Raw genomic sequence first — 15936 nt, 5'->3', positions numbered from 1 at the left:
CACTGTATTCGGAGGGGATGGAGCAAGAATGGGATAAAGTGGGAGAGAGTGTGGCGTAGGGGAGTTGGCATAGAGAAAATGTTGTGCTTTATGAACAACATACACACACACACACACCTCATGGAGTATGTATCGGGTGGGGGGAGGAATAACCCCCCATAACTCCCCCCCATCCTTTCCCACCACATGTTCAACGAATTGGAATCAAGGTTGGAATGGATTCTTTTTTTTCAATGAAAATGTAAAAGTTTAAAACAGTTAAAATCCAATAAAACTGAGTCTGGACGAGGTCATCAGTTCGAACCCGATCCCGGCTGAGTTAAACGGATAAAAAAATGGGACCTGCTGCTCAACCTGACGATCAGTCTTTCAAAAGAACAAGAGCACGGAGAAGCAACCACAGCGCAGGTTTGATGGGCCCAATGGTCTCCTTACAACGGAACGTTTTTTTTTCTTTCTTATTCAGCACTCTTACATTTACTCCTCTCTCATCGTGTGTTGACTCGAATGGGTGGTTAAAGGTCAGGTCAGGTCAGGTATGGGAGCATGTGCCAGAACAGCGCGTCGCTGCGTCAACTTTCCGCCGGTACTCCAGGGGCCTCTGTCTGGCCATCTCATAAGCAGATGCCAGGCCCATCCCCATCTCCTTGAGATGATGGTCAACCTGCTGCAACCACGAGGCACGTGGTCGGCCCACTGGCCTCCTCCACTCATGAGACTCCCTCGCTGAGAGAATCTGGTGAGCAGGATCAGCATCAGAAAAACGAGCCACATGTCCATACAGCCGCAACTGACGCTCACGGACTATGCAGGTAACAAATCTCATCCGAGTCTCTCTCAGCAACCGCTCGTTGGACACAAAATCTGACCAGCGATAGCCAAGGATTCTCCGAAGAGACCTGGTACCAAAGGAATTAAGTCTCCGTCTCAGATCCTTAATCAGAGTTCAAGTCTCGCATCCATTGAGCAAGACTGGAAGTCCCAAAGACCTGAAGACTCGGACTTTCGTCCTCCCGCACAGGTACCGGCAGCGCCACACCCCATGATCCAGTGAATCCATGACTCCCCAGGCCCGACCCAGACGTCTATTGACCTCTGACTCACAGCCAGCAGAGACATGAATATCACTGCCAAGGTAAGTGGATCTCTCCACGACCTCAACATCCTCACCACAAACAGACACAGACAGGACAGCAGCATCCAAGATGTCACCGAGAGCCTGGATCTTAGTTTTGACCCAAGAAACCCGTAATCCCAGCGGCTCCGACTCCTCGTTCAGCACCTCGAGGGCCCCCAAGAGGATGTCTAAAGTCTCCGCAAAGATGACTACATCATCTGCAAAATCAAGGTCCGAGATCTTGACATTCCTAAACGATGCACCGGAGCTTGATCTCTCCGACATCCTCCCTAGAATCCAGTTCATACAAGTGCTGAAAAGTGTGGGGGCCAGTACACACCCCTGACGAACTCCAGTAACAACTGGAAATAAGTCAGAGATGGTACCACCACACTTCACAGCACTCTCAGTACCAGAGTAGAGTTCAGACATCAGATCGATCAGTTTTGGTAGCACCCCACGAAGACCAAGAATCCTCCAGAGGACATCCCGATTTACTGAATCGAACGCTTTACAGAGATCAACATAAGCTGCAAGCAGCCCCTGCCGAAACTCTCGTCTGCGTTCGGTGAGGACACGAAGGGCAAGGATACGGTCAATCGTTGACCTCTTTGGTGTAAAGCCTGACTGCTCTGGAAACTGGTGCTCAAACAGATGGTGGCGAACCCTATCGAGAATTATCCGAGCAAAGACCTTGCCCGGCACTGAGAGCAGCGTCACCCCTCGGTAGTTGTTGCAGTCTTGGCGATCACCCTTCCCTTTCCAGAGAGGGACAACAAGGCCCCTCTTCCAGTCAGTTGGGATGATGCCTGTGTTCCAGGCAGAGAACAAAACTGCATGCAACGACACGAGTGCAGCATTTCCACCAGCCTTGAGAAGTTCGGCATGGATGCCACAGATCCCTGGAGCTTTGCCCCGTTTCAACTGGTTCACCGCAGCCCGTGTTTGCACAAGCGAAGGTGGACCACAGTTGATTGGAGGGTCAACAATAGGGATTGTAACACCCTTGACGTCCAACTCGACAGCTGGGGGATCAGCCTGGTACAACCGCTCAAAGTAACCGGCCCAGCGGGCCTTCACTTCAGACTCCTCTGACAAGAGCCTACCACTCTCTGCTCGAACTGCAGTGCTCCGAGGGATGGGCTTGGATGAACGCAATGTGCGAATTCCCCTGTCAGCGAGACGAGAATTACCTGTCCACAGGTGATGCTCTACCCCCTCACAGATTCCTCGCACATAGGCCTCCTTGTCCACCCTCAGTGCACGTCCAGTTTTACGCCTCAGCTCCCTGAACAGCTCAGCTCTGCCATTCAGCCTGGCCCTGCGACTCTGGTCAATGGTATCCAGTGTCCCTTGAGAGACAAAATCCTTCTTTGCCCTGCGGTGAGCTCCAAGACATCCACTGGCAACATCAAGGACGGTGGTCTTGAAGGCACTCCACAACTCTTCAGGACCCCCCAAAGCACCCAGACCCCCCAAGTTTCCACTCAGCCTGTTCGCAAACTCCTCAGCTACTCTCTCATCCCTGAGCTTGGCAACATCCAGCCTCGGCTGGGATGGTACCATTCTCCAGGATTTAAGGTGCAGCTTTAGAGTTGCTACAACAAGCCTGTGGTCAGTATTGAGGAACTGAGCACTCCGGTAGACCCTGCAGTTCTGGATCATCCTCCAACGACCGTCAATAAGGACATGGTCAATCTCCTTTGCCACACCGCCAGCGTTGGAATACCAAGTCCAGCGATGAGCTTGTGGGCGCTGAAACCATGAACCAGCCACCCTAAGTCCATGACTTCTTGCAAAGTCAAGGAACTTAGTGCTATTCTGGTTCATAGTTCCTGACCCATGGGGACCAACACACACCTCATAACCATCCCTATCAGTTCCAGTCGATGCATTGAAATCCCCCAAGACTAGAAGTGTATCTCGTCTGGGGCACTGATCAACCACAGACTCGAGTGTGGCGTAGAATGCGTCCTTCACAGTGAGATCACTCGCCTCAGTCGGAGCATAAATAGAGACCAGGGAAATGACACCTAAGGAGTGACGAATCCTTAATCTCATAATACGCTCGTTGACCGGTGTTACCTCAATTATCATTGGGGTCAGCTTATTGGACACAGCTACAGCAACTCCTTGGGTATGGTAACCATCAGAGCGACCAGACCAATAGTAGGTGTAACCACCCACCATGATCTCGCCGCAATCCGGTCTCCGAACCTCAGAGAGAGCTGCAATCCCGATGTCCAAACGCTTGAGCTCAGATGATAACAGAGACAGGTGATCATCCTCTCTTAGGGATAGGACATTCCAGGCACCCACCCGAAGGGACCGCCTCAGGTTAACCCAAGGAGACCGCCGTCTGGTGGACGACACCTCAGCACCACTCCGACACACTCTCCCGCAATCTGACCCGGGAATGTTACCCCGTGGTTTCCCTCCTATCAAAGATTGGGGGTCCCGAAGGCTTTGCCCCAATCCCGTCATCCAGTGAGCTGCCCTGAGAAGGGAAGCTGCACAGGAGGTACTCCCACGGAGTGGGTTTTCAGATTTTTTTTGCGTTTTTGTGTTTTGCGGAATGAAGACATGTCGTTAAAGACATCCATTAATATCCCGCGAATCCAAAAACAAACAATAGGGTTAAAGAATGATCAACGAAGAACTTATTTAAATACAAACGCCTTAAATTCACTTCCGGTACGGGTCGGAAGCGGGACCACAACGTTTCCGTACAGTCGGGAGATCACGAGGACCATTATTTCCAACAAAACGCGATTGCTAAATTGACGTGTCATGCTTGTGCTTCTGACTTTGTACTCGGCCATTGCGATTGAAGAGGTTTGTCTTTTTGGATGCAACTTGAGACCTGAATAGTAAACCGGTGGAGATTGGCAGTTTTGCGGACAGATCCAACTGGACCCACAATGGCGATGCAGGGCGTGATCAACACCGTCAAAGGGCATGCTCTCGGGGTGGCGGAGTACCTGACGCCGGTACTGAAGGTACACAAACGAACCCATCGCTGCTGGGGGCAATCATGGATGTGGCTTGGAGAACTAAAAAGATTATGTGCTCATTTAGATAAGAGCGATTTGGAGACAAACTAAAGCTTTTGCAAATTTAGTTATTTACCTGTTGTGTACCTGTGCAAGGAAATACAATGAAGTTGCACACAGTCACAGGCCCCCCGTCCTCGTTCCTCCCCCTCGTTCCCTCCCCCTCGTTCCCTCCCCCTCGTTCCCTCCTCGTTTCCCCCCTCGTTCCCCCCGTTCCCCCCTCGTTCCCCCCGTTCCCCCCGTTCCCCCCTCGTTCCCCCCTCGTCCCCCTCGTCCCCCTCGTTCCCCCTCGTCCCCCCTCGTCCCCCTCGTCCCCCTCGTCCCCCCTCGTCCCCCCTCGTCCCCCTCGTCCCCCCTCGTTCCCCCCTCGTTCCCCCTCGTTCCCCCTCGTCCTCCCCTCGTCCCCCTCGTCCCCCTCGTTCCCCCTCGTTCCCCCCTCGTTCCCCCCTCGTTCCCCCTCGTTCCCCCTCGTTCCCCCCTCGTTCCCCCCTCGTTCCCCCCCTCGTTCCCCCCCTCGTTCCCCCTCCTCGTCCCCCCCGTTCCCCCCGTTCCCCCGTTCCCCCGTTCCCCCCGTCCCCCCCCCGTCCCCCCGTCCCCCCCGTCCCCCTCGTCCCCCCTCGTTTCCCCCTCGTCCCCCTCGTCCCCCTCGTCCCCCCTCGTCCCCCTCGTCCCCCTCGTCCCCCTCGTTCCCCCTCGTTCCCCCCTCGTTCCCCCCTCGTTCCCCCTCGTCCCCCCTCGTTCCCCCCTCGTTCCCCCTCGTTCCCCCCTCGTCCCCCCTCGTCCCCCCGTTCCCCCCCGTTCCCCCCCGTCCCCCGTCCCCCCGTCCCCCCTCGTCCCCCCCTCGTCCCCCCTCGTCCCCCTCGTCCCCCTCGTCCCCCTCGTTCCCCCCTCGTTCCCCCCTCGTTCCCCCCTCCTTCCCCCTCCTTCCCCCTCCTTCCCCCCTCGTTCCCCCCTCTTTCCCCCCTCTTTCCCCCTCTTTCCCCCCTCGTTCCCCCCTCGTTCCCCCCTCGTTCCCCCCTCGTTCCCCCCTCGTCCCCCTCGTCCCCCTCGTCCCCCTCGTCCCCCTCGTCCCCCTCGTCCCCCTCGTCCCCCTCGTCCCCCCTCGTCCCCCTCGTTCCCCCTCGTTCCCCCCTCGTTCCCCCCTCGTTCCCCCTCGTTCCCCCTCGTCCTCCCCTCGTTCCCCCCTCGTTCCCCCTCGTTCCCCCCTCGTTCTCCCCTCGTTCTCCCCTCGTTCTCCCCTCGTTCTCCCCTCGTTCCCCCTCGTTCCCCCTCGTTCCCCCCTCGATCCCCCCTCGTCCCCCCCTCGTCCCCCCTCGTCCCCCCCCTCTTCCCCCCCTCGTTCTCCCCTCGTTCCCCCTCGTTCCCCCCCTCGTTCCCCCTCCTTCCCCCTCCTTCCCCTCCTTCCCCCTCCTTCCCCCTCGTTCCCCCTCGTTCCCCCCTCGTTTCCCCCCTCGTTTCCCCCCTCGTTTCCCCCTCGTTCCCCCCCTCGTTCCCCCCTCGTTCCCCCCTCGTTCCCCCCTCGTTCCCCCCTCGTTCCCCCCTCGTTCCCCCCTCGTCCCCCCCTCGTCCCCCCTCGTCCCCCCTCGCCCCCTCGTCCCCCCTCGTCCCCCCTCTCGTTCCCCCCTCGTTCCCCCCTCGTTTCCCCCTCGTCCTCCCCCTCGTTCCCCCCCTCGTTCCCCCCTCGTTCCCCCCTCGTTCTCCCCTCGTTCTCCCCTCGTTCTCCCCTCGTTCCCCCTCGTTCCCCCCCTCGTTCCCCCCTCGTTCCCCCTCGTTCCCCCCTCGATCCCCCCTCGTCCCCCCTCGTCCCCCCTCTTCCCCCCTCTTCCCCCCTCGTTCTCCCCCTCGTTCTCCCCCTCGTTCTCCCCCTCGTTCTCCCCCTCGTTCTCCCCCCTCGTTCTCCCCCTCGTTCCCCCCCCTCGTTCCCCCCCCCTCGTTCCCCCCATTAAATGACTGTTTTGGCGGATGTACTGTATTTGGTCAGTTGTTGGTGTGACGCAGGCATGATGGGCCGAATGATCTCCTGCGTCGACTTGCCTTGTCTGTCCTTGTGGAGGAGTTGGACGTGTGGGCCATCGTGACTGTCCTACCATCCATTCGTTTCATCATTATCCTCACTATAATTCATGGACCGATGTGTGTGGGTTTGTTTGTCACGTTACTCCTCCTTCAGTTCTGGGCCAATTGCATCCAGACTTGCTACAGAGGATCAGCAACACCCCAATTCATATGTAGGGGTGTTTTTATCTTTGTTGCTGGTCTTGATGGAGGGAGGGGGGGGTGAGGGGAGGGACGCTAATTCTCGATGTAAATGTGTATCGTGTGGCGCCTCCTCCAGATGGAAGAGGGTATTACAAGTCTCCACCATTTACAGTACAATATTCCTATACCCACGTTTTCCAGTGTAGTGAGGTGTTTCGAATTATGAGCAGAAGGTATGTTTCTGCTTCATCGACGTAACTCGGGTTGTTATTTTTTCTATACAGAGCTGTCAGTTGCCTATACACCGCCCAAATAAAGGTATGCATCGGATGAACGCGTCCCATCCATCCATCCATCCATTGGGACCATACTCTGTGCAGAGCGTTGGTGCTGCCTCAGCAGTCTCCTTGGCTATTGGACACAGTCCTGGACGGGTCACCACTCCAACACAGGATACCAGCATGCTGGTACTCAGTTTGCCGACCTCGGAAGGATGACAGGCAGAGTCAACCCCACCTGGTATGAATTCAACATCCGAGTGGGATTTGAACTCAGGATCGTAGGATCCCAAGCCCACCATCCTAACCATTAAGCCAACACCAGGCATGTGCGATATTGATGGGTCGTATATATGTGAGTGGAGTCTAGCGACCTCTGGTGTTTGAATCTTGGAAGAATTTACAAGGAATAGCTGATTATGTAACATGGTGTGCTGTAATGTGTGTGTGTCAAGGTGTATGAAATAGTGCGAAGGGTAAATGTGTAAATGTAGATTAATTATCCCGCCCCCCGGAGGGAAGGAGCGGGATATTGTAATCGTCCGGTTTGTTTGTCTGTCTGTCTGTTAGCAACTTTACTGGCAAAACCGCTTTCACAAACACTATCACATTTAATCCACAGGTGGGCAATGAACCTTGGACGACCCCATTAACTTTTGGGTCCAATTGGATCAAAGGTCAAGGTCAAGGTCACGAAAAGATCAAAATCGTTTTTCACTCATAAATTCGTCAAAAATGATCTGATTTACTTCAAAATAAGCTTATAGTGAACCTTATTCTATTTGTCACTTATAATCCTACCCATTCATTCAGTGAAAAATGCATATTTGTGAAGATCGGTAGGGTCCGAAGTTTTGGGGGTCATGGTCATCAGTCAAAATTACAAATTTTCCATTATAAATCGAAAAAGGTTCGGAACGTGCGTGTTTACTATGGAAGACATATATCAAGTCCTTTATTGGCTTTCATTTGACACCATGACCTTTGACCTTAAGTACCCTTGAAAGGTCAAAATCATTTTACGGTCATAACTTCGTCAAAAATGGTTTAATTGACTTCAAACTAAGACTAAATATTCCTTATTCTATTCCTTCTAATGAACATTCAGGTTAAGGATGTATCAAATTTAAATTTGATCCCCAAAATAACTTTATCCCTTAAATGGGTGGGATTTGTTGTGCCTGGCACCACTTGTTTATTTATTTTTTACTCGACTCCACTCGCCATTCACTCTCGTCGTCATCCTCTTCTTCTCAGGGATGGTTTGAGAGATATCGTCCATGTTTCTAGCTGATTGTTTAGGCAACACAATCGATAGAAGAACACGCATGCTCGGAAAAGATCTCCCGTAGGGCGGGTGCTCTGCTAGTTGGGATAATAACCCAATCCTCACCAATTACCGAATTTCACTGGGACTATGACCTTTTGACAAGACTCTCTTACAGACATCACTAGCACTACACATGTATACAAATACCCATCCACACCCAAGCTATCTACCGGCTAACCATCATGTAAATGTCCATGTAGCCCTCCCGAGGGTCCTACCTTTGTGCAGTGTCTCTGATGCATGTCAGACAGCAGTGGTCTTCGACTTGTTGAAAGTTTTTTTTAAGAGTCTAAAGCCAATGCTTCTCGGTACGTATCTAATTCTACTTTAAACCTGTAATATTGTTGCGAATCTGGAAGCCACGAGCACACAACATTCAGGTCTGAGAGCTCAGTTATTTCGATAAGTGAATGTGGATAGATAGCTCCCTTTCCCTAGTCTAATGGGTGAACAAATGTACTTGCGCTGTGAGTTACTTTGATAGTCAGTGTTTTCTTTCATTCTTTACACCCCTCATAACTACGACAACACCAGCATCACCTTCACCTCGCTCTGGCCGACGCCATGGCCTACGTGCGTGTCAGCACGTACGTGGGCGGAGCCCACGCAGAATAATGTTCCTCCGCCTGTTTGGTGGGTGGAGTTCAAGAAGGAGCCTCTCGGCGGCCCTTGACCAATCGGCGTGCTACGGGTGGGGTGACCGCTGCTCAGCCAATAAGATCCCACGACAGAGAGAAAGGGGTCCGTGTGACGTCACCACGCCCCCAGGCCAATCAATGGACTTGCCGGTCGTTTTGGCCAATGACAGGGCGACGAGCAGTTCTGCGCGCCAAAACCGTCCAGTGAGGGAGAGGGCGGAGGCGTCCCCCCCCCCCAGAGACGAGGTGAATAAGGGTGTGGCGTGTTCGGACAGCAAGAGCTCGAGGTTGAGAGACACCATCCCCCACCAGAGCCGCAAGAGTTGCGCGCCACGTCCCTGCCGACAACACCAAGAGCTCGAGGTTGAGAGACACCATCCCCCACCAGAGCTGCAAGAGTTGCGTGCCACGTCCCTGCCGACAACACCAAGAGCTTGAGGTTGAGAGACATCATCCCCCACCAGAGCCGCAAGAGTTGCGCGCCACGTCCCTGCGGACAACACCAAGAGCTCGAGGTTGAGAGACACCATCCCCCACCAGAGCTGCAAGGGTTGCGTGCCGTGTCCCTGCCGACAACACTAAGAGCTCGAGATTGAGAGATCCTGCCGCCAGCAGAACCGGAAGGGTGCGCGCCGTCTCTGAAGATACCGAGGAGAGGTTTGGTTGTCGGCACGAGCTCAGGAGGCCGCTCGCGGCTCGCTGGTGTCTGGGTTCGAATCAGCTCGAAGACCACACGATGTGGACAGGTCCGAGGCAGGCTCTGGTCTTCAGCTCACCTTTCCATCCGAGCCGGAAGCCTCAATGAAGGCTGTGGCCACCGTTTCTTTTGGGTGTTTGTGTTTGTGGTGCCAGTCTAGTCAGTAATAAATTGTTAAGTGCCTTGGTGTACATACGTGCATCTCTATATTCGGATAACTCTGCTTCTTCCGTGCCCCCTGCCCCATTTTAAATAAACCCATGATGTGTTAAATGTATCAGTTCGTTTTTGTGTTTCCTTTATTGTTTTAACACGGTGCGTGTTGGAGAAATAGCCAGGCTGTTGCTGCTGTAAAGGGACATTTGGACCGACGGAAGCTCGGTGACCGTCTGCTCGGGTCGCACACAGTTCGAGCACGCCAGCGGCTCGTTCCGTACAAGCAACGTCGAGGGTGAATTCCCCTGGTAGTTTGGACGATGTGGGTATTTATGTAAATTGAAATTGGCAATCAACCCTATCCCACGTGGTCGATCTATTGGCGAACTTCGGTCCGATAAGGGACCCGTCGACTCGGGAGTTATCCGGGGTGACGACCTATAAATTCTGGGTGTTCGGTGGAGCCGACTCTACTGCTCCATCCAGCGGTCATGCTCGTAACCGATACCCAGCCCTGCAACAATATATCACTCAGAAGCTCGACCTTCTAGGCAAGGAGTTTAATCACAGCTCACACACGCGGCCTTGAGGATCACCGCCATTGTCACCGATCACCGCCAAGTCCTGCAGTCTCCTTTCATGGTTCCTCAAAGCTTAGTCCAGTTCGTCCAGAAGTCAATGTATTCGCCCTTCGCCAAACCCTCTCTCCGACAGCTGTCCTGTGGATCCTTTCCTAAATAACGGTGTCACATTTGTTACTGTCCAATCCTCCGGTACCTCACCCGACTCTTGAGCTGTTAACGATATCGGCTGACATCACGCTCATCTCTTCTGCCACCTTCTTCTCAACTCTCGGATGTGTATAATGCCTGACACTGCAAAATGTGTCGTATTTGGATGTCGAGAAGCAAAATAGAAAGTTTGTTTATTTATTTATTTTATTTTTCTGTAATCGCAGAGATCCTTGCGCAAGCTGGATCTCTTGCTTTTAATTGTTTCTAGATGACGAAAATTGAAGAATTTATTTGTTTTCAAGCTGTCCGAGCACTGTGGGCTCTCCTATTGGCCGGATGGTTGAGTGATGTCATTTTCTGGCAATGTGGCAGCTCCTGATGTTTGTGGTTACAACTGAAACGTTTTGTTTTGGAATTGGACGGCCCATGGTGTGTAATAAAGTTGTCTGTATGGTTTTGGCTGTCAGTGCTTTGCTCTTCTTGTGTTCGGCTGCCTTTGTTAGCCAAGTCACTGTGTCCTCCACTCTTGTGAGGGCATCTGCTGAATGTCACAACGGTAAAGAACAACATGTTATCCTTTTGAAATCCCTTTATATGGGGGTGAGGCCGACTCGTATTGATTTGCTGCTCTACTCTGTCCATAACACTCTTCCACCAGCCATCTCGCTCCACTCTCCATCCACCTCCACCTTTCTGACATTCCTCCTATCTCAATCCCACATCTGCTCTCTTCGGAAGTGTCTTCCCTCTGCATCGCACCGAATGCCCTGCTACCCATTTCAGCTGGCTCTTTACCAATCACTCCTCCGGGAAAACTCATCTGCTGCAGTGCTCCACCATATTATCGTATGAAAATAAATAAGGCACCTAAAAATGATGGAATTGTCCAGAGAGACTGACCGGCTGTAAGTTGTCAAGAAGCATGCTTGGATTGAGAAGGCACCCGGTGGAACTTTAGTTTCCAGTGTCTTCAAGAGGAACTCTTCGTTTGCATGCAGAATATAGACGTTGGCTAAATGATGCAAGAGGTTTCTCAATGCTGTTGGTCTTGATTATCAGGTCTTGTGAATTCCAAAAATGACCAAGGAGACCACTCCAATGAGTGTCCTTTATGTAGTTCAAGGTATCCATCATCCCTGTGTCCTGAGAAAAAGAAGAATAAATGGAGGTTCACCGCAGGAATTTCCATCATCGTGTTGATAATGTACTAGCAAAAGTACCCGTCGCTTTGCTGATGGATTTAATGAAAAGGTAACACGTTGTACTTCACAAACATTCTGCTCTATTCACTCTATTATTTACCCGAGGTCATCTTCCATCTGCTTGGAAGTCGGCTCACATCACCTTCATCAACCGTCCTTGCTGCTTTGGTATGGCGTGAGCAAAAATCTCTTCCGCTTCGCTGCAAAGCTCAGTGTTGTTTTCTTTGTTTTGAACCTATGCTTAAAATGAATGAAATGAACCATTTTGAAAATTTTGAATTATTCTCACTCAGGTTTCAACATCACCGTAATGCATGTTATCAAGTTGTTTAAACTTTCTTTGTATAAGATGATGATTTATAATAAGCCTGGTGTTGGCTTAACGGTTAAAGTGGCTGGCTTAAGATTTTATGGTCTTGACTTTGAACCCCTGTTCAACCACTGAATGAACACCAGGTGGGTTGACTCAGCCTGCCATCCTTCTGAGGTTGGCAAAATGAGTACGAGCTTTACTGGTAACAGGTGGACTGCATTAGCGGCACAGCCACGCTTCCAGAAATGATGCAACCAGCAGCCACAGGTTGCAGCCGAAACAACATGATTTGCAATACGGGACACTAACGGGTGGAACTATACGATACACATTTACATGGAGAAAATAGGGGTCCTCTCTCCCCCCCCCTCCCCAGAGCATGAACCCACCCCCCCCTTCTCTCCCAGATATGCTACCCTGACAGAAACCATACTTGGGGTACCCTGAGGCAACATGTAATTTAAAAAAAAAAGTTTTTGAAGCATAAATAAACAAATAAACAAACAAATAATCATGAATTCAGCTTTATATATTAGATTTGAAGGCAAGCTGACTGGTATGTTGTTGAATATAATTTATAATCTCTTTCCTGGTTTCACATATTGCAAAAGGTGCCTGCTCCCATGAGTAATGTTTGAGTTGATAAAATATAAGTTTCTTGTCGAATGTTGATAAAATGTACACTTATTGTCGAATGTTGATAAAATGTAAATTTATTTATTGATAAGCTCGCAGAGTCCACCTGTCGCTTCGCTGATGCACCAATTAGTTGTAGTATTTGCCAATACTTTTGGGTGAGGAGAGGGAAGGGAAGACAAATTTCTCCATGCATAGAGTGCTTTAACCCCTCACCCTCACTCCCCCCTGCTCCCCGTCCGCATCCTCATGTCCCACTTGCTCCCCCTCGCCCATTCCTCCTGATGTCCCTTCCCGCTAGAAATGTCTCGCACACGATAACGGGCTTTGACAGGCCCCTCCATCTTTTTCCGGGGTGGGGAGGAAGGTGAATATATTTACCCCACCGAAGAGTGCTTTAACCTCAGCATTGCCCAGGCACAAAAGGAAATTGTAATACCCTCTACCACCAACAACAGGTGGACCTCCACGGTACACATTTACATAGATTATAATTTATGCCCCCCCCCCCACACACACACACCCATGCGTAAGAACACGGCCACCTAGTCTATGTTAACCCCCACACAAAGTTGTATTTGCACCCAGAGTTTGGTGTTTGCAACTTAAAATATGTGGCCGAGCATAAGGTACAAAGCCACAGACACACAGACACACACACAGAAAAAGGTCCAAGTGGTCTAAAGCTTTAAATGGTTAAGGGTCTAATCCAGCGGTTCCCTAACGGGTGCGTGAACCCCCACGGGGTGCGTGAGTCCATCCCAGGGGGTTCGTGAGACGTTTCTGAAAGTCGAAACTAGAGTACAAACAATGCTACTTTATCTAAATTTCACACACGTGATATGAGACCACGTTCAATAAGCTATAATTGGTAGCACTTGTACGTCAGACTAGAGCACGAAGCGTACTCCGACCCTTTCTCGGAATGAAGCACGTACGCGTATTTGACAGACGCCATTACACTATGACCGCCATTACAATATTACACTATGAACTTGATCTTTTACGAAGCACTGTTATGCGTATTATAGTATAATAATAACTCAGATCGTGTCTCAAAGTTGGGGGTTCGTGGACACCTCTGACATCCACAGGGGTTCGTGGGGGGGGATAAAGTTAGGGAACCGCTGGTCTAATCTGTCTGAAGGGTGCAAGGGGTCCGAATGGACTTCAGCGGTGTAAAGGTCTAAAGGTTCTTGTGGTCAAAAGGGTATAAAAGGGTGAAGGGATCAAAAGGTGTCTAAAATGTTAAAACGGTCTTAAAAGGTAAATGTTTAATGGGTTTTATGGGTCTTTTGAGTCCTCAGGGTCCTTGGGGGTATTGTGGGTCTTTTGGGTCCTTTTTAGGTCCTCAAGGTCATCTTTTAGGTCCTCACGGTCTTCAGGAAGTTTTGCGTCCTTCGAAACTTTTGGGTCTTCAGGTACTTTTGGGACTTTTTGATTCTCAGGAACTTTGGGACTTTTTGCTCCTCCGGAACTTTTGGGACTTTTGGTCCTAGGGAACTTTTGGGTCATCGGGAACTTTTTGGGGTTTTTGGGTCCTCAGGGTTCTCAGGAACTTTTAGGTTCTTCGGGACTTTTTGGGTCCTCAGGGTCTTTTTGGTCATCTGGGTATTTTGGGTCCTCAGGGTCTTCAGGGTCTTGAGGGGTCTTAAATGGTTTTCAAAGGTCGAAGGGGTCTCAGCAGTCTGAAGGGTCGAAAAGTACATTCCAATCGTACGTAATGAATAGACGCACGTGTGTGAGATCAGGGTGCAATTGATGTTCAAACAGTACATAATTAATAGATAGACATGTCGTCACATGGCTTCATTGACGGACTGACCGTGTTTTTCATTTTTCCTTCAAAACTTCACAACATTTATTGGTTCATGAGTCAGTAACTGGTTCACGAATCAGTAAATGACCACTATATTCGTTATGGGTGTGTGTCTGTCTTTCTGTCTGTCCCGAGCATAGCTCCGTGGGTTTTGATCCGATCCTAATAAAAATTTGGGTGGAAGGTTTATATCATGATCTAGTTGTGTTTTCTGGAGAATGGGCGTGCTGCGCCCATTATGGGCGGAGCCACACCCAAAAAACATGTGTTTTTAGGGGGTAGCCGGTTTCAAGTTACATCTTCTCCGAGGGGGTTTGTCGAATCTGGCAGGGGTTTTCGGTATTTGGTTAGCCCAATGGCACCTGCATAGCCCCACAGAGGTCGATTTTTCATTTTCATGTCAAGGTCACAAGGTCACGAACTTAGAAAATGTCAAAAAAAATCAATAAATTGGGCATCGAGCTCCAAGGGTTTTCAACTGTTTCGAATGAAAGTTGGTATGCAAGTAGTGCTCTTCGAGTACTACAACTTTTATCATTTACGTTTTTCCCGATTTTTTTTTTTCCCCCCAGTTTGCCCGTGGCGTCCCCTCGAAGGTCAAAAAATGAAAAAGGCGAACTGTGTACATTGCTCGTGAACCATCGCGGTCTTCAGACTTGTATTCATTTGTAATTGCGCAGTAAAAGAAACGTGAATAAGTAACATTGTTGCTTGAGGATATTTGGAAATTGTAATACCCTCTGCCACCACTACCACCAGGTGGCGCTACACGGTATACATTTACATGGAGAATTTGCACCGCCCATACCCCCACACCCCCACGTGAGGCTCTGCCCACACAACCTATATTATCCCCCCACACAAAGTTGATTTGTATCCCGAGTTTGGAGTCTAACTTAAAAGATGTGGCCGTGCATAAGACATGGACAGAGACAGAGACAATGCCGTATGTATGTATGTATGTATGTATGTATGTATGTAAATTATATGGGTCAGGGTAAGTGGAGGGGAATGTGGGGAAGTAGCTGATTATTTGACTAATAAGACTGATAACATTGTGTTTATTGCAGGAATCCAAGTTCCGGGAAACGGGGGTGATTACACCAGAAGAGGTAGGCAAATTGGAAACTTTATTCCCCTGCAGAGCAGGAGCGGCGTGAAGCGATCGTTGTCGTACATCGTGTTTGCATTTTGTTAAGAGCGTACATCGAAAACCGTAAAGCGGAGGAAATTGAAACTTTACCACATGTTACATGAACATGTGATATTGCGGTCACTATTTTGAGGTCAACATCTGACCAATTTTCTGAAATCCTCATTTTTCATCCAATTGACTTGAATTTGAAGAGGATTTGCACATTTGGTCATTTAATTCAACTCCCAATTGTTTTTGAGGTCAGTATAGGCCAAAAGGTCAACATAGGCCAAATATATAAAATTGTTATTTTTCATCTGATTGATTTGAAATTTGAACAGAATTTTCATATCGGTTCACTGAATTCAATCACAAGTTATTTTTGAGGTCAACATAAGCCAAATTTCTAAAATTGTCAATTTTTTTTCTGATTGACTTGAATTTTCAAGAGGATTTTCATAAAAATGACCAGCATGTGTCACATGGTCTGACAACCATATTGGATGTAAGGGAAAATCTTTGAAAATCTTTGAAGGAGAAACCACTTAACCGATCAATGCAAAATTTAACAAATTGATCAACGACCCATGGGAAATATGGTTTGATAAAGATGACGTCATCAGTTATGT

At 50.1% G+C, this 15936-nt stretch overlaps 1 protein-coding gene across 2 annotated transcripts in view; it reads left to right on the top strand.

The window, feature by feature from the left end:
- Window positions 1–3819: 3819 nt before the first annotated feature.
- Window positions 3820–15936, top strand: part of ATG3 (autophagy related 3) — a 49300-nt gene continuing 37183 nt past the window's right edge. For both annotated transcript variants that reach the window (XM_085896817.1, XM_085896816.1), the window contains exons 1-2: window positions 3820–4116; window positions 15243–15284. In XM_085896817.1, coding sequence (XP_085752943.1) covers window positions 4039–4116; window positions 15243–15284 — 120 coding nt within the window. In that variant the 5' untranslated portion in view covers window positions 3820–4038. The remainder of the gene's footprint in view (window positions 4117–15242; window positions 15285–15936) is intronic.

This window comes from Eptatretus burgeri, chromosome 10, assembly GCF_056783735.1.
Source record: "Eptatretus burgeri isolate ZD-2024b chromosome 10, Ebu_testis_v1, whole genome shotgun sequence".
In the NCBI taxonomy this organism is placed as follows: Eukaryota; Metazoa; Chordata; class Myxini; order Myxiniformes; family Myxinidae; genus Eptatretus; species Eptatretus burgeri.
This window is presented reverse-complemented; position numbering and strand designations above follow the sequence as displayed.